This window comes from Chlorocebus sabaeus, chromosome 3 (genome assembly GCF_047675955.1).
Source record: "Chlorocebus sabaeus isolate Y175 chromosome 3, mChlSab1.0.hap1, whole genome shotgun sequence".
Classification (NCBI taxonomy): Eukaryota; Metazoa; Chordata; class Mammalia; order Primates; family Cercopithecidae; genus Chlorocebus; species Chlorocebus sabaeus.
In genome coordinates, this window is record NC_132906.1 from 80,967,696 (window position 1) to 80,990,583 (window position 22,888).

General features: G+C 42.1%; 1 protein-coding gene across 23 annotated transcripts in view; it reads right to left on the minus strand.

Moving 5' to 3' along the window:
- Window positions 1-22,888, minus strand: part of DOCK9 (dedicator of cytokinesis 9) — a 297,489-nt gene that overhangs the window by 186,187 nt on the left and 88,414 nt on the right. For 4 of the 23 annotated variants that reach the window (XM_038007848.2, XM_073014462.1, XM_007960745.3 and 1 more), the window contains exon 1: window positions 821-1,102. The exons of 18 other annotated variants lie outside the window; for them this stretch is intronic. In XM_038007848.2, the coding sequence (XP_037863776.1) occupies window positions 821-946 (126 nt within the window). In that variant the 5' untranslated portion in view covers window positions 947-1,102. Of the gene's footprint in view, window positions 1-820; window positions 1,104-22,888 lie in introns of those variants that run through there. One more of the 23 variants, XM_073014452.1, reaches the window with a different exon arrangement.

The window sequence follows — 22,888 nt, forward strand, 5'->3', positions numbered from 1 at the left end:
ACATATTAGTTTAACAATCTCTTTAGCAGATAATTTGAAAGGCTCAATTGTCCCCCCTCTGCAGGGCATGTCAGTGGTTTTGTGCAGCTTGCTTAAAAAATTATGTGCCTTTATTGTACTGAAGAAATTCCGAGAGAGAAGCACAACCTACTCACTGATGATAACAACACAACCATTTTTCACATTCCTCCCCTACAAAGTCCACCAAAGCACTTGGCTCTACCCAAATGCTGAGAGTTTAGCTGATGTTAAGAACAGAAACGTTTCTATCAGCTGGTTCACAGTTTAGGTTCTTCCCTACTTTATTCAAGGCAAACCTCCTGGTAAAATGCGTGAGAAGAACATATGTAATGTTATCCTTTCTAAACTATGTCATATTTCCAACAGTTATGTTCCTTAAACCCCCCCCCCATGGGACCTGCCTCATTTCCTCAATAGCATAAATAACGTAGAAAAGGTTTTAATTTTGCAAAGCACATCTTTTTTCAACCCTATAGTTGCTATTAAAATATGCTTCCCTGGGTTTACATTTGCAAACATTGCAGCTAGGTGGGATATAATTGTGAACAATACATAATTGTTCCATACAAAGAAACCTCCTAGAAACCACATTCACCCACAAAATGTCAACATTTCTTTCTTCACAAAGAAGAATCAAAGGGGAATCAAAGTCATATTACAGGGAAAGAGAGGAGTTCACAAGGAACAAGCAGAGCAAGTTTTGAAATCAAAGACAGGCAACAGGCGTCAACCCCGTCCACACGCACAATAAGACCCCAGCATGGGGTAGATACAGCAACCCTGTACGAGACCCTCTTACCGGCACAGGGCCCGGGCTCTCTGCTTCCACTTCGCCCTGAGCTGCATCCTTGTATTGCAGGGGGGACTCAATCACCAGCTCCTTTTTGACACTTCTACTACTTGTCCTGCATTTATCAGCCTGCATTCTCGGCTGAAAACGCAAGTCAGAAAGTCTGCAACTGGAACAGCTGCGAGTCCCCGGCCGTGCAAGGCACAGGCATGCCAGTGGTCCAAGGAAGGAAAGGAAACTGGCTTCCCAGGCACAAGTGGTCAGCCCCTCTGGCTGGGTCTGCAGAGTGTGTGGGGTGGGAAGGCATGATAGCAAAGGCCAGCCTCCAGGGGTGTTACTACTCCACGCAAAAGGGGAGGCTCCCACTTGCTGGCCAAAGGAAAACAAACTCCAAGTTGAACAATACACAGTGTACTGCCTCTCTGATAAAGACCGGCTTTATTGTGTCTGTTCCACACAGCGTGGGCCAAATCAATCGGAATCAAAATAGTGCGGTGTTGAAAAGAAAACCAGTCACAGTTAGACTCCTTCATAACTACCTTAAATCTGAAGCTCATGGAGCTTAAGAGACAGCAAGGTTGTCTAGTTGTTCTAAAATTCTTCCAGTTTTGGAATGCTTTCATTTGTGTTATGGCTAAACACCAAATGCCTGGCTGATGATTAAAGCAGGGAAGAGCTACCAGCAAGCATGTTCCCATAGCCTGCACCTCGTGGGTTCAGGTGGAGGAAATGAGTTTCAACCCGCATGACAGACCGCAGCATGAAACACTTAATTTATCTACTATTTGATGCCAGAAAGATGAGGTCATCAAAACAGTTTCATGAGATACCACATATCATAGTAAATGCATTTATTAAATAGAATATTACTTTAAGTCCAGGTGTGGGCACCAGAAAGTACCCCCAGTACTAGGTACTGAGAGGATCATAGTGAAAGTATAAGGTAGAGTATCTCTGCCTTCAAGGAACTTCACATCTAGCTGGGAAGGCAAGATGAACAGACATCATAAATGACAAATTAATAAAATTAAGAGAGAGATACACAAAAGCACGAGAAAATAGCTGGATCACCAACCTAGGGTTCAATGGTGGTTTAGTAGCACCCAAAATATGTGTTCCTAAAAGTCTTGTTTTTTTATTATTTCCTGACATTTAACAGTGGAGTCATTTTTTTTTTATCTCTTGGGAAAAAATAAAACAGACATATTAAGGGATTTATCTAAAAGTTACGTAGAAATGAACATTAAAGAGGGGATCAAATATTACTCTGTACTTCATGGATACCACAGAGCTTCTCCTAGTTACTCTGAGTATTTCCCTGACATCAGGGAAGATTTAGTAACAGTAGACAACACGCAGCAGCAGCAGCAGCAGTAGCAGTAATAGTAGTAGCAGTAGCAGTAATAGTAGTAGCAGTAGCAGTAATAGTAGTAGCAGTAGCAGTAATAGTAGTAGCAGTAGCAGTAGTGGTATTCAGTCAGTCAACAACAAGAGTAGTTATCACATAGCAACAATAGGTGCCAGAGGTACTCTACCCAGGGAAATAACACAAACTATTATACAAGTCACAGGTACAAATCTCCCACTTTCCAGACAAAGGAACGCAGCCAGAACAGCTCAAAGGAGGCAGGGGGGAGAACTGAGGCGCCACTCAGTCCCCGCATGGCCGCCTCCTTCTCCCAGCACCTGCTGCAGCTGCTGTACTTCAAGAGTGAAGCTGAAACTGAGTCTGCCACTTGAACACCAGGAACCCTTCTGAGTGTGAATATCAATTATGTAATGATCTCAAGGGATCAATGAGTCCATCAAATAAATTAATGACTTCTATAATTTTTTTTAAACTACCCAATCCCTCAACCTTGGATCGTCTTTCAGGGTTAATATAAGTCCTCCAACCAAATCTGTGTTCCAAAATAATATTATCTATAAATTTTAAAAATCTTGCTTTGTAAAGTTACAACAGGAAAATCCCAGAGTCTCAGTTACGTCTAGAGTTGAAATTACAGTAAAGTAAAAACTTAGCAATGTCCTACAAATCAGAGAAGAAAGGATGAAGCCACAAGCACAAAACAGACTAACTGAGCCTTAGTAAAGGACAGCCCAACCAACAACTCAAAAACCTTTTTGAAATGGTTCAAGAAGCTCTAAATAGTCCAGTTCTTCCTCAAATCCCCATTGCCATTAAGCCATCAGAATTTCTGGGCATTAATAAGAGAAACATGATTTTATTTGTTATTGTTGTTGTTGTTGAGACAGGGTCTTGCTCTGCAGTCCCGGCTGAGTGCAGTGGCAAGATCGTGGCTCACAGAAGTCTTGACCTCCTGGAGTCAAGGATATCTTCCTGCCTAAACCCCTCAAGTAGCAGGCACCAGAGGTGTGAGTCACTGTGTTCAGCCTACCCTATTTGTTGGGTCAAAATACTCTGGTATTCTGTAAGGAATGAGAAATGAACTTTAAGATAGTTATTTGACAAACACTGTAAGTGCTGTCTGTGACCCATGACCTGTTCAAGCCCTGCAAAGATTGTTTATTTAATCTTCATAACAACACTATGTAATACTGTTATCCCCCTTTGACGGATGAGGAAACTGATGCCCAGAGAGGTTAAATACTTGCAGAACATTATACAGAGAGCAGTGGCAGTATGGATCCAGCGTACACACGCTTAACCATGATACTATGCTCAACTGCTAAACGGCACAATACCAATCACCAGTCAGCAACGAAAGACAGCAGCATCTGGCTTTAACCCTACCATGTGAGTGAAGAGGTAAAAAGGTCTTTAGATGGTCTTTAAGTGCCTTGTACAAAGCAGGTATTCATATAACGGTAACTATTGTACTATTATTGTTCTCATTCCACCCTGGAGAAATTAATTTTAGTCTTAAACTCAGGGCTTTCGCTGCGTGATCTAAAATGACAATTCCACCAACCGTGTTGCTATAACACGTTACAAAGCGCTTCAGCAACTTAATATCAACCATTCTTCCCTCTCTGTGGCTTGATTATGACAGCTGCCTTCAAATATTCATCTTGAACCCCACATGTTCATGTCATGAGCCAGGTCTTCTTCTTGAGGCTTTTGTATATTTTTCAAAATGTTTAGCAATGACTTTATTTTTGTTTTATAATCAAGGAAACACTTTTAATTGGCTCTGAGCTTCCAAGTAGCCAGGACAAAAAGGAAAACATGATCAGTTCCATAATTTATATCATCAAAAGGAGAAAATATGCCAAGTTGTAAAGCAAGTTATTTGTTTGCTTTTTTTCTTTTTTTTTCAAGGCAGGGTTTGGCTCTGTTGCCTAGGCTGGAGTGCAGTCGTGCAATCTCAGCTCACTGCAACCTCCACTGCCCAGGCTCAAGCAATCCTCCCATCCCAGCCTCCCAAGTAGCTAGGACTACAGGCGCATGCCACCACACCCGGCTAATTTTTGTATTTTCTGTAGAGACTGGTTTTCACCATGTTGCCCAAGCTGGTCTCAAACTCCTGGGCTCAAGTGATCCTCCCACGTCGGCCTCCCAAAGTGTGGGGATTATAGATGTGAGCTACCATGCCTGGCCCAAGCAAGTAAACATTTTTTCAAATGCCTCACACAGAGATTTATGTAAAGGGGGACCATCAATGTACAACGTACAAGGTTGGCAATGTGTTTATAGGAAACGCAGCAACAAAATTCAGATAGCTTTTTCCTACTCCCATCTCAGAGCAATATACTGAAATCCCAGACTGAGAACAGCAATTCTGAGAGCAAGGCGGTCATCTGAGTCCACCACCTTCCAGTTGGCCCATCTTATGAAAGAAGCAAACCCTGGTGAAGAAACTGCGGTCAGCTTTCCCATCACACAACTTCTCAAGCGGTGCTGGTGCTCTCCCCTGCTCGCTTAGGACAGACCAACACTTTTGGAATCTGACTGTCAAGGAGAATCACACGGCACAGGGTTTCACCTCAGACCCCAAGCCTCCAAATGGGATGTGGTTTCTCCAAAGGGCTCATGAGATTGATGTGTGAGGACATGAGGATGACATCCGGTTGATGCGGCCACTAGAGGAAACACCATTTTACCAGGACAGGAAGTAGGTGGCCACACTTTTCTTTACAACATTTGAAACAACAAGGTGTATGTCTGACCCCTGATTCAACTTCCGCAAACCTGCACTGAGCTCCTATCATCTACTAATCTTGAGTTCCTTCACATGCCAGCTTGTTTAACCCACAACAAACACATCTATGAACACGGATGAAAGGCATAGCGTTTCACTGTTAAAAGAGAATGTTGTAAACCCTATGGGGAAGAGGAAGGCTTCAGAAGCAGGATGGAATGAATGCTTCTGTAATGGGGTGCAGGTCTCAAATTTTAGTTACGTACACAAATTTATTATACAGCTTGGGTACTCAAAACCATGAAAACCTCACAGGAAATTTAACAAATGTTCCAAGGGCAATTTGTGACTCAAAGGAAAGCTAACTTTAAATTCCAAACTTCATCTTCCTCTTCCACCCATAAGATGGACTTCCATCACACTCCGATTAGTGGAAGGAGTGATTGCCTCTGTAGAGGGAACTGCTACCACGCCCAAGACCCAGTTTAAATACCACCTTCCCCATGAACCCCTCCAGCCAGACTGGATCGGCTCCTTCTAATTTAACCCTCTGAGCACTACTTTTACCTCTATTATGGAGCTTTTCAGAGTTTACCTTTTATTAAGTTTGCCCTTTCAGTGAGACTGCTAATTCACTGGGGGCAGGGACTACGTCTTAACCACCTCTGAGTGGCCTTAGGGGCGAAACTGTATCTTAACCAGCTCTGAGTGGCCTTAGTGGGGAAAAGGACTCGCAATGTATTTGCTGAACTGAATGCTGATAGCAGTTTCTCATCTTTCGCCCTAAAGTGAAATGGTATATTTGTAAAAATATGCAAACATGTTCATTTGTTAAGGGCCCAAATTAAGGCAGAAGCTTTCCATTGCTCAAAAATAAAAACCCAACAATAGTTTATTCATAAATCAAAATCCAACAATTTTCGCTACAACTTACTAAAAATAAAAACATTCCTTTCTTCCAGGTAAGAAAATTTTATTCTGCAAAATTTGCTAGACGTTTTTTGAGACCAAGAGTATTTGAAAACAGTAAAACTAAAGTTTTAAAATGTACAAATAAACGTGTTTTTAGCAATAAATCTATATAAATTTTGAAACTGTAGATGCTGTAGCTAAACATAGCTAATAACCATATAAGAAATAACAATACAAGGAATAAATCAATTATCTCAACCTAACAGAAGTTATTTACTCTCTTTATTAGAGGTTCTTGGCATATTAGAAGGATACTTAAAATATAACAATAAAGGCAAAAGAAAAATAAGTAAACATATACAAATGTATACCTATATCACTTATATACATGTACTTGTGTATACTCCAAAGTTATCATTCCTTTTCTCTTGTTCTGGGGAAACAGAAACAATAAGTAGAAATTAAGAAAAAATGTGAAAGAAAACAAGTGACTAAAGATTTTCCACAGTACACTGTTGCTGGTCAGCTTGCTGGCCAAAGAAAAGAAAAGGTGGCATGAAAATGATCTGCCCTTCTGAGAAAGACAAAAGCATGGTAGACGGCAAGAGAGGCAGCAAAACAGAGAATAGAACAGCACTGCAGGCAACTGATTCAGGGAGTGAGGCAGGAAAGAGCCAGCGAGGGAGGAGAGAAGGCAACAGCAAGAGATGTGGCGGCAGCCAGTGGTGGGAGGGGGAGAGAGAGTTTCTCCACCACAACCCTCGGGGCCTCTTAGAAGAGTTAATATAGGAAAAGATACTTCTGATATAAAGTCTTATGCCCTCCTCAATTATTATTATTATATATATATATTTTTTGAGACGGAGTCTCACTGTGTCACCCAGGTTGGAGTGCAGTGGCATGACCTCGGCTCACTGCAACCTCTGCCTCCTGGGTTCAAGTGATTCTCCATCCTCAACCTCCCAAGTAGCTGGGATTATAGGTGCCCACCACCATGCCTGGGTAATTTTTGTATTTTCAGTAGAGACAGAGTTTCACCATGTTTGCCAGGCTGGTCTCAAACTCCTGACCTCAGGTGATTCACCCGCCTCGGCCTACCAAAGTGCTGGGATTAGAGGCGTGAGCCACCGCGCCCAGCTTCCTCAATTATTTTTTATCATTACAGATTTAATCAAACGGTCACAGAAATGTAATCCACATTATCACCTAGTCTAGTGTTTCTTAGCCCAGAATCCAAGGCTGAATGTTAGGGAAGGTAGTCCACAAACCCTCTAAAATTACATATGAAATTGTATGTCTGTGAGTTTCCTAAAGAGAGGCCAAGGGAGTTCACCTAGTTCTCAGAAAAGGGACCAGTGGAAGGTCCTTCACTCATAGAACAAGGAGACGGAGGCCTGGAGTGAGAAGCCAGAGAGCCAACCAAAGTCCTGTGGTGCAAACCTCTTCCCATGGGCAGGTTCACATTCTATTTAAGGAGGGGTAACAACAGGCATTTAAACATCAGGCATGAGGCAAACAACCAACCAGTGGATGCCAATCAGCAGTGTCAACATGTGCACAGTCTACTCATTTGTTGACGCAAGTCAGTAAATGGATCATTTGAAGCCTGGTGCCTGTTGGACAACTCAAAGTCAATAGTTGTATCTCCAAAACAGGGCAAATAACATAAGCAATAAAAACTGTTTTCTAAGAACTGTTTTCTAAGAACTAAGGACATTGAGAAAACGCTCACACTATCACACACACACAAGATTTTAAAAATTACAAGAGAATGTAACAACTGATTACCTCTGGTATATGGTACTATTAGTGATTCTTTTTCTCTCTAAAGTCTTCTATATTCTGCAAGTTTTCTTTAAAAAACTTTCATCAGTTCTTTAGTCAGAAATCAGTGAGCTGGATTATGAGATAATGGTATAGAGGAAGCTCACGCTGGGGTTCTAGCCCCTCACTATGCCCCACAACAGCTGTGTGACATTAGAAAAAGTCACTTCACCTCTCCGGGTCCCACGAGCTTTACCTGTAAAATGAAGGACTGACACCAAAAAATCTTTCCAGCTCTATCTATATATCTAAATATGAGAACTTTCCTTATTGATGATATCTGGGGAAAAACAAACCACTCAATGGAATGCATTGACCTACTATATACACAAGAAAAACACAAAGACAAAAAAGTGGGGTGTCTTTCTAAACATGTCAGATTCTCATTTCCAACAGAGCAGGGGCTGAGCCAAGGAGCCAGCGGACAACAAGAACTGTAACAGAACTATAACGTGCTATCAGTGAAGAAGACTATGGGGGTGGCGGGGAGGGCAAGTTGGGGGGGCCCTGCACTCCCAGCTTTGGGAAAACCCACAGTACTGGCACAGCAAGGGGCAGTCCCTAAAGAAACCTCTGTTTCCAGATGAGGAAGCTAAGATGGGAGAGTCAGGCTGACGAAGGACACACCCCACTGTTTAGAGAAGACTCTGCCTGCAGCCATGGAAGGTTTAAGAAGCTTCTCAGTAAACAAAGCCCCACCCCCACCTGTAGCATCCTCCCCCATTTCCCCGCCTTCATTTTACCATAGGCTCTGTCGCCATCTGGCATCCTATTCCACTTTTCTTATTTAATTTGTGTCTAACCTTCCCTACCCCCAGGTAGAAAGCTCCATGAGGGCAGCATTTTTGCCTCTTTTGTTCATTGCTGTGTCCCCAGGTCCTAAAACACTACAGGTGATGAGAAAATATACAATGAATGAATTACTGAAGGGTCAGGATCCTCTCAGTTTGGAAATGGAGCTGTTAAGCTCTGGACACCAACGGTTTTTCTGTAAACTATCAATTTATTTTGATCAAGATAACAATAATTCAGTTAGCTAATGTCAATAATTTATTTTAGAGATGGAAACTTACAAAGCCAAGAGAAACAATGGGCCTGGGATTTTTCTCAGGAAACTAAACTCCTGGTATGGGTTACCAAAACCTGGCCTCAACCTTGTTTCGCGTGATCTGTGACTGTTTTATCTCCCTTCCTCAGCTTTGAACACTGGGTGAAGAGGGCAAGGGGCTAACCCCCTACCCCACCCCAGCGCAGTATTGTATACACAGTAGGCAATCCATAAATGTTTGCTTCTAGAATAAGTGATGAAGCTGCCTCACTTTGGTATGATTTATCACAGGAGTTCACAAGCTAGAATTTTCTCACTTTCCTCACTACATCACAAATACTGAGGTTAAGGGCCAGAGAATGTATTCTTTGTGAAAAACATGATCAAAACATTTTTAAAAGCACTCAAGTTTTCCTTTATAAATAAAATGCATCATTCATGTATAACTAAAAGACAAATGTTCTTTTGTTCACTTCTCCCCTGTACAGCTCCCAAAGCACCCTAGTGGAAAACACAAATTGCCACCCTTCAAATTCATTGGTTTTGTAGACCTTATATTTGTACATTAAACTTACTTAAAGCAAGTTCCTTCAGTGCTTAGAAGGTGCAAAGCTGGTAGACCATCTCAATTTATAGATGATGGAGATGGACCAAGCTGGCAGGAGTCACAGAGTCACAGTTCACAGCAATCAGCTATCTAGCATGGGGGGTAGAGGGGACAGGCCGCCAGGCCAACTCTAGACTCCTACTTCTGCAAAAAGGAACACACCCTCAGGTTACAAGGGGAAAGTCCACCATGTGGAAACTTTACAAAGGGAATTGTAGCGTTTCCCCCAAGGACTTCTGGCTGAATTTAGCATGAATTTAGAAGACAATGACCACGTATAGTAATAACAGCTCCCCAACAATCATCTGGAAGTCCCCTCTTTTAAAAAGCAGTAGGTTATATCACTTCCATAAAATAATATCAGCAGCAAAGACGATGTATCCCTTTCTCATCCTGCTGCCTAGAGGAGGGCCTTCTATTTCCTCCAAGCTCATTGTAACTGATTTCCTATGTGAACTTAAGAGACCGCCAAGAAATAGAAAACACTGCCAGACAGTTTTAGGGGCTCACACGTTGTTATTCCTGGGCGACACGTCCTAAGAAGTCAAACTTTTCCCCCTGAGTGCTTGTAAAATATGTAAGTAAACTAAACTAAATTAAATTTATTCACAGGTAGATATGCTACAAATAAAGGTGTCTCCAGTTAGAGATATAAACCTGGCAGGTGAGGAGGGTGAATGCTAAGGAAGGCTATCAAAGCCTCCCTTCTCTCTGCTGCCAAATCAAAGCACACATCACATGACTTAGAAGTAATCTTAGACTGTTCAGCGGCTTTCTTAAAACACCAAAGGTCGTTGCAGCACCATCACCATCTTCACAACCTTCACCACCACCACCAGCACCACCAGCACCACCAGCACCACCACCACCACCACCAGCACCACCAGCACCACCAGCACCACCACCAGCACCACCAGCACCAACAGCATCAATGGGTTTCTATTACATTTCCAAATTGCTTAAAGATTTGATTTTAAATGTTCTCATCACAAAAAAATTCATTAAAGTGTCAGGCGATAAATATTAGCTTGATATCATCATTCCACAATGTAAACATGTATCAAAACATCACTTTGTACCCCATAAATATATACAATTATTTGTCAATTAACATAAAATTGTAAAAAGAATTATACATGCAACACAATGGGTTTCATCTTTCCCCTCTCAAACAAAGAAAAAAACTCTTCTAAGAAAAGTGTGGTTAAGAAAGACAGGGAGATGTTTAATCAAACTCTGAAAACTGGAACATCGAGGGATATGAACATTCCACTGGCCCATCTACAAAGAAGAACCAGGTCTTAAGCCTTTCTGCTGTTTCAAAAACAGGAGGTTAAATACAAAACAAGTGAGGTTTACAATGTTACATAAGCACTTAAGAACTCTCCAGACACACTCTTCCATTTATGCTTTGCCAAGACCTAAAGCTAGAAGTCAATACTTTTTTATTATAACTGTGCCACAAGTGAGCAAGAAAAACATTTAAGGAACCCCGCCCCCTTGCACACATACTTGACATACATCCTTATTCAACTGAGTTCAATACCCTTGATGCTCTTATGAATTTTTTTTCTTTTTTTTTTTTTTTTTTTTGAGACAGAGTCTTGCTCTGTCACCCAGGCTGGAGTGCAGTGGCCGGATCTCAGCTTATTGCAAGCTCCGACTCCCGGGTTTACGCCATTCTCCTGCCTCAGCCTCTCGAGTAACTGAGACTACAGGCACCCACCACCTCGCCCGGCTCGTTTTTTTTTGTATTTTTTAGTAGAGACGGGGTTTCACCGTGTTAGCCAGGATGGTCTCGATCTCCTGACTTCGTGATCCGCCCGCCTCGGCCTCCCAAAGTGCTGGGATTACAGGCTTGAGCCACCGTGCCCGGCCCATGCTCTTATGAATTAAATAGCTTATCAAAAGTTCACATAGTTACTATGCTTTGGAGTTATGTTCCAAAATTAGCATAACTGGTAAATAATAGATCCGGATATTTTTAAGTTTTATTTCAAACACAATTTTGTCTCCTTCTTGAGCATGTATCTCCTTTGGGGGAGCCACAAAAAATATTGGAGAGTTGTCTAAGGCCTGAAACTATTAGAAGATAACAGCATATAAAAAAATTTTTTTAATTTAAAAAATAAAAACATTAAACAAATTTAATGTTAACAGTAGTGTGTCTGAAATGTGGAACAAATGGCTTTTATTTTCCCTTCTTTCTACTTATCTGCATTTATAAAATTTTCCTTTAAAAGTATGAATTACTTTAGGCACTTAAAAAATTTTTAAAGCTATCTATTACCACTTGGGAAATATTTTAAAATAATGTCCAGGAAAGTAGCTAATGCTTACAGGGTGCTTTCTTCCGAGCTGGGACCAGAGGTATGCAAGCGAGGTATTCATTTCGGGAACAAAATTTATAAGAGCATTAAAAACTCAGTAATTAAGATACTATTTTAATGAAATACTTAAATTTAAAAATAATACCTTCCAAAAGCCATGATAAACAGTCAAAACTTGAAATAAAAATAGGAACAGTATTCCAGGTTATTTTCTTTTGTCTCAAGTTCCAGTGGTACTGGGATAAGCACTATATCTGGTCCTCTGTCCACCCTGAGACAGGTCTCTTATTTTACAAAGGAGGAGAGCGAGACACAGAAGTTAAAGAACCTGTTCAAGGCCAGAGCTGTACGTGGCAAAACCATTTTAAACAGATTCTTTAGAGGTAATTTTTACATTCCTTGACCAGAGAGACAAAATCAACACTCATTTTCAAAGGTACAAGTGACCAGATTTTCAAATACCATCCACTGTAACTGTAAAGACTTAAAACTCAAGCTCAATGTTCTTCTTCTTTAGAAGACAGTAATACAGGGCAATCTAGGCAAAGGACCCAAACCCTACTGTATTGAAACCTTTTTTATTTTATGTTTTTGTGCACACACAAATGAAGTTCCTCATGGTTGCAAAGTATTGAACCGAGGGAGGAAAAGAGGAAATGCAGAAGCAAGAGCAGGGATTCCTCCTCCCACATTAATTCCCCGTGGAAAGAAGTGGGGAAGGAATCTGGAGATCTTGCTCCAGGGTAGGACAGCATCCCATGTGCTGAATGCCAACCACTGACCCGGGGCCACCCTTCAGCCAGTGTCTTCAGGGCTGACACACCCTGGCCCTTCCTCACCACTCCCTGCTCAAACCTTTGCAGTAAGAACACTGTGTTGCCTCCTGAAGCCTCACCTCATGTCTCCAGAAATGCTGCCAATCTGCAGTGTGCGCCCACCTCTTCCTGATTTTAACCTGTCAAATGCCTACTCACCTTGGAAGGTCATCCTCTTTCATGAGGCCCTACAGAATATTCCATCCCAAAGAATATTTTTCTCCTTGGTACTCCAGCAAAAGTAAGGTGAAGCCAAGACCCCTGTCTTGTAAGGGTCACCAAACCTAGTTCTGCCTCAAGTCATTTTGGGAGCTGGAAAATTAATAATGATGATGATAATAACACAGATTCCAGGACCTCACCCACAACTTCTGAATCAGAATCCTGAGCTGAGGCTCAAGGATCTGAATTTTGCACAACTCCCCAGATGAGACCTATGCTACAGGCTATTACCCACCCATGTTTCGGAATCACTTGTCTTAATACAACTTAAGGTACAGGAGGAACACCCACAATGTTTAAACACAGATCCAAGACAAGGAAACACGAATGGGTTCCCAGAAATATCTCTGCACAGATATGACACATATGAGGGTATTTGGCTGAAAGTGTGAGGTGGAGTGGGGTAGAGATTGAAGTCAAAAGTTTAACATCCTCCGCAGGACAGAACACACACCTTAGCCTTATTCCAAATGCCATGGTATTTGGAACACTCATTAATGACTGATCATTTTCTATTTAACTGACTTTTTTAGAAAAAAGAAAACTTTGTATAGGGTTCACGCTATACAAAGTCTTAGAATCACTACTCCCCCTCTTCCCCTCCTCCTCCTTCTACCCTCAAGTAAAATGCCTTTCCATTTCAAACCAATAAAAAAGGGCCTACAGAGCAGTACAATATTCACACATCTTTCAAATATTTGTAATTGTGTGATCACATATCGAAACACTTGCTTAGCAGTATACTTTCCCAGAACAAACCAACCCTAGTGTTTTGCTGCTTACAATTCAGTCACAAACGCCTTACTCGCTCACAGGCTCAGTTACAAGCTCTTACTCAAGTTCAAATGTGTGACCATCATAGGATGGTAACTAAAAGCAATGAACCAATCTGTTTAGAGAAGAGTAAAGGCATTTCTAGGCTTTCCTTTCTCTCCACCATAAGAGGAAAAAAATGCAGAAGTCACGTCTTCCGTATGCATTCTTCACAATTCACTGCAATGAAAATAATGCCCCATCCAGTGCTCAGACTTCATGTACTATTAGTTTCCTTTTAAACAGAATCTGTTACTCAGACACTGTATTGATATAACTTTCATGAGCTTGTCTATTCCCTGGTATAAGACTTGAAGAAAAGACAGCAAAATAAAAAATTTTAAACAAGTTTTGTTTGGCAGCATTTTAAAATCAAGACTATGTTAAATAACACATTCCCTAACAACTCATTTTGAAATAACTGCAGCATATACGACTATAGCTTATAGTGGTTCATTAATTTGGGAAAAAACATGAGACTTCTAGATTAATTGCAAGAGAGTTAAGGAGACCACAAGTGCTGGTGGATTTGCTCCCCAAGGCTGGTGTGCCACCTCCATGTTTCCACTTATCTCAGGGACACACATCCACAAAAATGAGGACAGACAATCCCATGGCCAAGTTCTTTTCAGCTCAAACTCTCTGCAATTCTGCCATACATATGAGCACCACAGTTAATGGGCTCACTTTATCCTTCTATTATGATACTAATGTTGTCACATTCTGTGCGACTCAGCACTTATCACAAAAGAGGACACCTTAGGACTCTCACGAAAGTAGTCAAATGAACCAAAAGGAATGCTCTCCCATATTTACTCATTAATCCATTCATTAATGGATGGATTCATGCATTAAATTCCTTCCCTGCCTAATCACTCAGCAAGCATTTCTTAACCACAGAGCGCTGCACAAGGATGGGAAATAAGGAACACACAATCTAGTCCAGGAGTACGATGTCTGAAAGTGGACAAAAAGGGATGCAAACAAGTAGTTTCAATAACAAGTGTGACAGGAGTAGCTAGACCTGTGCTGGTCAATATGGTAGCCATTAGCCACACGGGGCTACTTGACATTTACCTAGTTGAACCTGGATGTGCTATACACACTGGGTTTCAAAGACTGTGTGACAAAAAGAATGTAAAATATCTTAAGAGTTTTTTTATTGATTACTTATTGAACAATATTTGAATATACTGGGTTAAATATGTTAGTAAAATTGATTTTATCTGTTTCTTTTGTGGTTTTTAATGTAGCTAGCAGAAAATGTAAAATTATATATAAAAATATAAATTACATATATACATATATGAAAATATTATATTTTTAGTGAAGAGTGTTGGACTAGACAATCCCCAATCCTGTCTCTTCTTCCTAGGCAGTCAACTTTCCAATCTCCTTGGCAGTTAGGCTGAAACTATGTCACTAGGTTCTGGCCCAAGAAAAAAAGTAAAAAAAAATAATAATAAGGTCACAGAGTCCAGGCACAGTCACGGAACATGCTGCTTGATCATCCTTGCTTTCTCTCCACCTGTGGGGCCACTGGAGGCAGGGAATCTGGAGGAGGCTGAGGTCCTGGCTACACAGGAGCCACAGATGGAAGAAGCCAGGCTGCTTAATCATCACATAGAAGACCACGGCATGTAAACCCAGTGGGATCATGTCACACACGAGAAATAAACCCGTACAGTGCGAGGCTACAGCAGTTAGCCTACCCTGCCTAACTAATACAGTGGAAAAAAAAATGTATGGCTTTTTACATTCCTTGGCCAGAGAGACAAAATCAACACTCATTTTCAAAGGTACAAGTGACCAGATTTTCAAATACCATTTTCAAATACCAAAAGGAATGTAAAAAAAGGATGGCTGACTACCTGTCCAGGAGTTATCAGGATAAGCTTCAGGAGATGAAGTGCTATTTGAACGGTGTCTAAAAGGTGGTGGTTCCCAAATTCAATCATGTCAGGATCATTTAGAGAGCTTGCTAAAACAGCCTACTGGGCCCTCTTCTGATCCTCTCAGAAGATCCAGCTCAGGCGGTCTATGTGGGAGTGTCACCTCCTTAAGGGCACTCCGATCTCCCCCAGCCCCTCCTCGGAGCTACCATGAGCCTCCCCTTCCAGCTTCCCTTCAGTTGGGTAGGTCTACTCAGTAGGTCTAGAATGCAGCTGATATGGTTTGGCTCTGCATCCGAACCCAAATCGCACCTTGAATTGTAATAATCCTCATGTGTCATGGGAGAGATCCGGTGGGAGGTAAGAGAATCAAGGGGCCAGGTTTTTCCCCTGCTATTCTCATGAATTAGTCTCATGAGATCTGATGGTTTAATAAAGGGGAGTTCCCCAGCATACCCCTCTTACCTGCCGCCACATAAAACGTGCCTTTGCTCTTCCTTCGCCTTCCACCATGATCGTGAGGCTTCCCCAGCCATGTGGAACCGTGAGTCCATTAAACCTCTTTCCTTGATAAATTACAGTCTCAGGTATGTCTTTATTAGCAGCATGAGAATGGACTAATACAGCAACTGAGAAGTCACAGCTCTCCTGACGCTGCTGGCCCAGGAAGCAAACTTGAAAAAGCAAAGTCTTAAAGGATAAGTAAGATGTTCTGAAGCAGTGAAGAGAGTATAAGGTGTTCAAGCAAAAAGGAAGTACATATCCAGAAAGGTGTGGGAGTCTGAAAGAGCATGGTGTGTTTGGGACAAACAGCAAGACTTTAGGTGAAGCAGCACCCTCAGTGTGGGAAAGCAGGAGAAAAAGCCAGAAAGGTAGGTGGAATCAGAATGAAGACAGCTGCAATCTGTAGTCAGGAGTTTGGACTCTGCCTCCTCAATGAGAAGTGTAAAACACAGCCTCTTTTCCACAGCATACGCAGTAATAGAAATAATTACTCTAAAGTAAATATGGGTATCTGGTAGTTAATACTTCAATTATCAGCACAATTCCTGGGTAAATGACAGGGGCATAATATGGTAACTTGATCATTACGGACCCCGTATGAGACTCCAAATTCCTAATTCTCAGATTCTCTACCCATATATTGTTATCTCATTATGTGACATGAGGAACAGTTTAAGCAGAGTAACATTTGCCTTCAAATCTACTTCACAGCAGCCTTTGAGAGGCAGGAAATTTTAAAAATTGTTCCTAGAAAGAGCTGTGTAATTTACTGAGAGTGTCTATTATTTTAGGTGGCTGTCTTAGAGAGAAGCAATCAGAAATAACAACGCACGATAAAGGAAGGAAGACTGATGGGCTTGTGATCAGTGAAGGAAGGCAGTAACTATGGAAAACAACATGTCTTCACTAGGAGTACTTTCCAGTAGTTAAATTCCCGCTATTCCGGACAGACCAAAAACAAAAAAAAGCATTTCCCAACTCACCAAAAGGATTAAAAGTCAGATGTTAGTATTCCCTGAGTATCTGTGAAATACGGCAGTGGGCTAGATAATCTCTAAGATCACTGCAAACAACATTCTACAAGCCACAGCCTAGTTTATGACTACACCAGATTTCCATGTCCACCACAAGTGTGTGAACAGACAGGCAACATAACAACCAAATGGCTGGAAGGGACAGCTAAGTGCAAGATACTGACACAAGCTGTTAGTGCTGAGTCCAAGTGAATGCTGGGGAAAGATTTTAGGAAGTGTTTTTGTCTCTAAAAATGCTAAGAGGAAAAGTTTTCTTTGAGCTAAGTGTATTATTCACTCCATATAGAAATCTAATAGTCCCTTTTGATCATTTAGAGGGAAAAAAATAATTAAAAGTTTGTTTTGGCCAGGCACAGTGGCTCACTCCTGCAATCCCAGCACTTTGGGAGGCCGAGGCAGGCGGATCATGAGATCAGGAGATGTAGACCATTGTAACTTGGAGAAACCCCGTCTCTACTGAAAATGCAAAAAATTAGCTGGGCGTGGTGGCGGGTACCTGTAGTCCCTGGTACTTGGGAGACTGAGGCAGAAGAATGGCGTGAACCTGGGAGGCAGAGCTTGCAGTGAGCTGAGATTGTGCCACTGCACTCCAGGACGGGCAACAGAGCGAGACTCTGTCTCAAATAAATAAATAAATAAATAAATAAATAAAAAGTTTGGTTTTTAAAGTTCATTAAATATTTTCTCTCACTGTAGTTAGAATTATCTGTCTAATACGTGAAATTTGCTTATGTTGAAAATTCAAGGAAGTAAACAAGTTGTACTTCAAAGACAAAAAAATATTATGCCATTACTTTCAGCAATATACCTTAATATCATCAAGTTGCAATGTGAGATTGTGAGCAATCCACAGGAGTAAATGGGTGATTGAAGGAAGAGCTCCTTGCAAAGCTGGGTTTGGGATGATCCTTAAAGAACAAGAAATACATTAAAATAAAAATGCTTTAAAATAAAAAAATTATTCAATGGACTACACTTTATCCACTTTAGAAAAGTCTACTACAGGTGAAGGGCTGTTGGCGTGAGTCTCAACAGAAGCTGGGGTGCCCACCATCTCCTAGGATGGAAGCTGTTCTGCCCACTTGGGCTTGTTTTGAGCACTTCTCCTTTGTAACCTGAAGCGTCAGGTATTCTAATCTAGTGGTTCCCCACTGGGGGTGATTCTACCCTCCTGCAGGGAATTTGGCACTATCTGGAAGCATTTTTGGCTGTCATGACTTGCAAAAGGGGGGTTGTACTGCCATATACTGGGTAGGGCCAAGGATGCTGCCAAACATGGCATAATACAGAAACCGGTCCCCTCAACAAAGAATTATCCAGCCCGAAATGTCAACAGTGCTAAGGCTGAGAAATGCAGCGCCAATCCTACCAGGAAAATTACTTTTCAAATGTGAATTTTCTTCTGTGACAAAGGAATGAGTTTCCAGAGAGTTCAGTGTATTCATCCTATATTCACATATAATTGTGTTACTCATACATAATGAGATATGAGTGTATATATTATGTAATTATATATCTAATATATAATTATATACCTGATCAAGATCAATTAATTCATTGTTCCTTCCACTTAACTGTGCTCCTAGTAAAATGTTTTTGTCTGTATATCAAGTGGTAGTTCCTCTTCCCCTTTCTTTCCATACATTCTTCTGTATGACTTCTACAAAAAAATTAGGAACATACATATGGTAACCAATTCTTTGTGTCAAATATATAATTATTACATATTAAAATATTCTAGAAGCTCAAAAATATTAAACACTTAAGTTTTACTTTTCTGTTCACTTTAAATTGTAAACAACTGAAAAATTCTAAGTTAGTGAGGTATGGTTATTACCCTCTGACAAACAGGAAATTGCATAAACAACTCAGGTGCTCTAAAGAAATGTACACATGGGGAAAAAATCACTAGGATGTGAATTGTGCTGTTAGAAGTGTATCTGCTAGAAAGACACACGTACAGGCCCATCAGTCACTACGGACTCCAAGTCACACCATGACAGAAACAGAACACTGTTCCCGAGGAAATCTTTGTTTGCAGATTGTTGCTATTACTTTATTTCACTCAAGAAAAGCTAATGCTGGGGTGCCGTGTGAAGTAATAACATTACAGTGGGTCATCACATACACTAGCAAGCAGGCTGGAGGGAAGGCGTATTGGGAGATGTGCTGACCAGGCTTTCTACAAGCATACCCAGAGACCACAATGAAATCAACCAGTAAACAACTAGCAACACAATTACTAGTTTATTTACAACTGTGTTAAGTGCAATGAAAGAAAAGTAGAAGATGTTTACCTAGTCTCAGGTTAAATAAGCCTCCTTTGAGGAAGATACTTTTAAACGTGGCTAGGAGGAGGAGTGAATTCTGAACAGTGGCTGAGTTAGTGCAAAATGAGGGGTGGGGAAATAGCATGTGCAAAGGCCCTGAAGTGCAGAATAGTTTGCCCTCTTTGAGGAGCTGAACAGTGGCCCATGAGGTTTCAGTGCAGTGGTCCAGGGCAGAACGGCACATGATGAGCCCGGTGGGGTAAGGACGGTGTAGATCATACTGGGCCTTGTTGGTCGTGATAGGCGTATTGAGGATTGTGTATTTCAACCTGAGCTAAACAGAAAGCCACCAAAGCGCTTTAAATAGCAGAAGGCATATGGACTTATACACACTGGGATGAGGTATAGGCCTTCAGATGCAAGCAGAGATGACCACATACAGGCAGGTGGTGGCTAAAACAATGAAAGCAAATGACATCACCTAAAAGGAGTACGCTGGCCAACAACGGAGCCCTCAGTAATACAAGTGCTGCTGGTAATTACCACAACCCATCCTTCTCACTCACACTGTGTCCACGGCACAAAGCAGAACACAACTAAGACAGCGGTCACACATCTTTTTCCAGACCCCAAGTAGTACTAACAGCAATTAATCACTAGCTGACTTATGTTATACCTTGTAAGCCATCTAGAGCTAAGATCAATACTAGTATTACATAACTATTTAACTCTTTACAAATATATATTTCACATTCCAACTGGACTGTGCCTTACAAGGCCTTATAATTACCCATATATTCTAATAATCGATTTTAAAATCAAAGAATTTCTGACCTGGAGGGGATAATCTAATCCAAGCTGGACCAGCCCACGGCCTGGGGCCACATGTGGCCCAGGATGGCTTTGAATGCAGCCCAACAAATTTGTAAACTTTCACTTTCTTAAAACATTACGAGTTTTGCAATTTTTTAAAAGCTCATCAGCTATCATTAGTGTTAGTGTGTTTTATGTGTGGCCCAAGACAGTTCTTCTTCCAGTGAGGCCCAGGGAAGCCAAATATTAGATACCCCTGATCTAATCCTTTCCCTTCCTTGGTTTTATTGTTTATATTTTTTATTATAATAACTTGGAATTAGGTTGCTCTGCCAATGGTAAAGCAAACAGCATAGTTTTACCCCAAAAATGCGGGTCTTCTGAAATCCAAAGAAACTCCAATCGGTTCCCATTCCTCAGCTGGTGTAACAGAAAGAAGACAAGAAAAGACACATGCTCCCCTCCCACAACCTGAATGGGATAGGAGTATTGGGAGATGTGCTGACTATCCAGGGTTTCTACAAGAGGACAGTGGAAAAGAAGGAGAAGAGGGCTTCTCAAATGTGTGGTCAATGTGTGCAGCAGACATTCACAGGGCACCTACCCTAGAATACGCTGCTTCACAGGGCACCCGCTCCTGCTGCCTGCAGACCCACACCACTCAGGAACTGAAGTGAACACTTTAAAATCGCCGAGCTGCAGCCCTCTGTGGATCACCTCACTTTCCTCTGGTTATTCAGGCAGGGTTCGCCCGCCCCACGCCCAGACGCAAACAATACGAAAACTTGGAGTAAAAAAGAACTTACCAATTCAGCTCAAAGTTCTAACTAAAGCCTTTTCTTTGACCAGCTCAGTCCTGCTGAGCCCCGCACCTCAGAGTTGCTTTGCCTGAACATCTGTAAAGAAGACCTCTCTCAAGGGCATGACGGTAAGTCTCCTGGCTGACCACTAGATTCCTATTTGCCACGTGTGAAAGAAGAGCAGACCAGCAGCGATGTGAAACGAGGTTTGTCTTCAAAACACCCACTCTGTTGACATCCTTCGTTGGTCTCTCAACACTTCCCTCCCTCACTCCATCCACATCAGACTATTTCCAGGGATTGCCATGGGCAGCCTTCATTGTTCTTCGTGGGAATTGTTTTCCTGTCTCTGTGCATTGCTGACTTGCAATTGCAGCCCTGGCTGGTCAGGAATACTCCAGCCGCCCCCTGACTTTGTGTGTCTTTGTTATACAATAGAAAACACTTCCATGTGGGGATTCTGGGAGAATAACTGAGAAGCATGCTGCTTTCCAGCCCCGTAGCTAAGGAGGGGTCTGTTCTGCCAAAGTGCGGCACTGGCCCAGCCCCACCCTTGACCAACACAGCAAATTCTGCTAAGTCCCCAGGATCATCTCTGTAAAAGCCCTGAGGATTTTCTCAGACTAGGGCTGAGGCCATTCTGCTCTTCCAAGATTTGCTGCAAACCACAGAAACATCTCCAGGGTGATGGTGAGGATGTCATGCATGTGACACCTACCATTCTCCTCAGCTTTTCCTCTGTACTTGGTGGACTTCTGTGAATGAGTCACGGATGAGAACAGCTGAGGTGGGGCCAGGATAGACGGTGGAGCCTTGGGGCAAGGGTGATGGCAGCTGGCAGGCATGCATCATCAGAGAAGCCAGACAGGGGGCAGCAAGCTCCGGGCACCCAGACACCCACAGCGCACGTCTCAATTCACTAAATGAAGTGGAAGCCCCTGAAGGTAGGACCCACCCTCCCCTCAAGATGCAAACTGTTCTCACCCTCTGGGTATCCACTAAGATTTAGGCATAGAGACAAATGGGAAACACCTGGCACAAATTATGTGTGGAGCACTCAACAATCCTTTTTAACCTCGGGTGCACTTACAGCACTCCCGGCCTTGGTTTCCATCTGAATCATCCAGGCAGAGTCCCACACCAAGCTGCCAAAACTCTTAAGAATTTCCGAACCAAGAGACTTGGTGAAATCCATGAATGAGGAAGCCTTGTGGTATAAGAAGCATGGTCCAGGTCAGCGCCCTACCCTACCCACCTGGCCTTTTCCAATCCATCACCCACCCAGGCACAGAGGAGCAACACTCTCAAATGGGGCTGAGATTAGGCCGCACGGCCCCTAATCGTCCAACTGCTAAAGCAGGCACAGACTCACTGGGACCCCTCAGCTCACCCTCCAATGATTATCAAACAGTCATGGAGAGAGGTGAAGGCACAGACAATCCAAGGCCTTCCAGACTTCCCTGTGGGTCTGAGCAACCAGGCTCATCTTCCTAACAGTGTTTCACTTTGGGCTACTGTCAAGATTAGTTTGCAATCCCAAACTCACAGTAAGTGGGTGGCAGAGGAAGCCAACAATAGTGTCCTTGGGGTTGGAGAAAGGGAAGCAAGCATTGCTCACACTTTTGCTTCATGAATCACCTAACCACAGATAACAGGGTGACAGGAAGTCAATTATTCATATCAACTCCCCCTTTAACTCTTGTGATAAAAAGACCCAACCCTAACTTCAGAGAGTCACTGGCAATGGAGGCTAAGACACTGCAGATGTCGGGAATAAAAGCCCGGTGGGGCGATTCCCTGAGTTCCTTGAATAGTCTTTCCAAATAATTAATCTTCTTGTTCACATGTTCAGAGGGTGAGTGTGTGACCTGGAACACAGGTCATAGGAGCAACTTACGAACAGATGTGCACACGCGCACACACGCACACCACATTCTAGAAGTGTGAGGATACCAAAACAACCTTTTTTAACAAGAAAACCAAAAATAGTTTTAAATTGGCTTTTAAAATTTCATTTCCTAATAGAAGGAATTCTTGAACGATGATTTCCCTTGCTTGTTTCCAGATCATCTGGCCTTCTCCTGAATTCT